The sequence below is a fragment of the Malurus melanocephalus genome, unplaced genomic scaffold, assembly GCF_030028575.1.
Source record: "Malurus melanocephalus ecotype Western Australia unplaced genomic scaffold, MMel_1.1 scaffold_2632, whole genome shotgun sequence".
Classification (NCBI taxonomy): domain Eukaryota; kingdom Metazoa; phylum Chordata; class Aves; order Passeriformes; family Maluridae; genus Malurus; species Malurus melanocephalus.
In genome coordinates, this window is record NW_026625864.1 from 2,400 (window position 1) to 3,518 (window position 1,119).

Genomic DNA, 1,119 nt, shown 5'->3' on the forward strand with positions numbered 1-1,119 from the left:
TCCCCCCGCTGTTTATTATTATAATTCTATTTGTTTTGATTTATTCAGATGACTCGATGAGCCCCTGGCGGGATGGCCCCCCCGGGGGGGATGCGGTGATTTTGGGGTGTCCGGGGGTGCCTCTCTCACATCCTCTGGCGCTCTCCGGTGCCGTACTCACTGGAGCGCGGCGCCATGCCCAGGTACTGCCGCAGGAACTCGCTGAACCTCTTCTGGTTGTTCCACTTCCGCGCCGATTTGCGCACGCCGATGAATCCCCCGTACCGTTTCTGCACCCCTTTGGCCGCGGCCATGGCCGCCGTGGGGCGCCGGGAAACGTCCTCGGGCTCCGCGGGGTCGGCGGCGAGGCGGCGGCGTTGGGGCCGGGACAGCCGCACCGGGACCGGGACGGGGACCGGGATGGGAGCGGAGCCGGGCCAGGGCTCGGAGGGAGGACGGCGGGGACGGGGAGCGGTTCGGGCGGTGGCCGCGCACAGCTCCCAGGTGGCCCTGGGCACCGCTTGGCCCTCGCACTCCAGGATGCAGATCTGGGGGGGAAATGGGGGGTGTTAGAGGAGGGGTGGGAGTGGGGAACCGAGAGGGGAATTTGGAGTGGGGTGGGAGGGATCTCCAAGAGCATCAACAAAGCCACAATTGTGACCCAAATCATGGAAGGGTTGGATGGGTTGGGAAGGATCTCCAAGTGCAACAAAGCCACGATTGCGGCCGAAATCATGGAATGGTTGGGTTGGGCTGAGCTGGGTTGGGTTGGGTTGGGAAGGATCTCTGAGAGCATTGACAAAGCCAGGATTTTGACACAAATCATGGAAGCACCGTTGGGTTGGTTTGGGTTGGGAGGGATCTCCAAGAGCGTCAACAAATCCAGGATTGTGCCCCAAATAATGCATGGAAGGGTTGGGTTGGGTTGGGAGGGATCTCTGAGAGCATTGACAAAGCCACGATTGTGTCCCAAATCACAGAATCTTGGGATGGGATGGGTGGGTTGGGTTGGGAGGGAACTCCAAGAGTGTCATCGAACCCAGGATTGTGACCCAAATCATGGAAGGGTTGGATGGGTTGGGAGGGATCTCCAAGAGCATCATCAAATCCAGATTCCCCACGATTGTGACTCAAATCATG

General features: G+C 59.9%; 1 protein-coding gene across 1 annotated transcript; it reads right to left on the reverse strand.

Annotated features, from left to right (window-relative positions):
- Positions 1-7: 7 nt before the first annotated feature.
- Positions 8-527, reverse strand: PNOC (prepronociceptin; the record flags this gene model as incomplete). Its single annotated transcript, XM_057388862.1, has 1 exon — positions 8-527. A coding segment is annotated over one exon (402 nt), but the record flags the coding sequence as incomplete, so codon positions are not given.
- Positions 528-1,119: the final 592 nt, after the last annotated feature.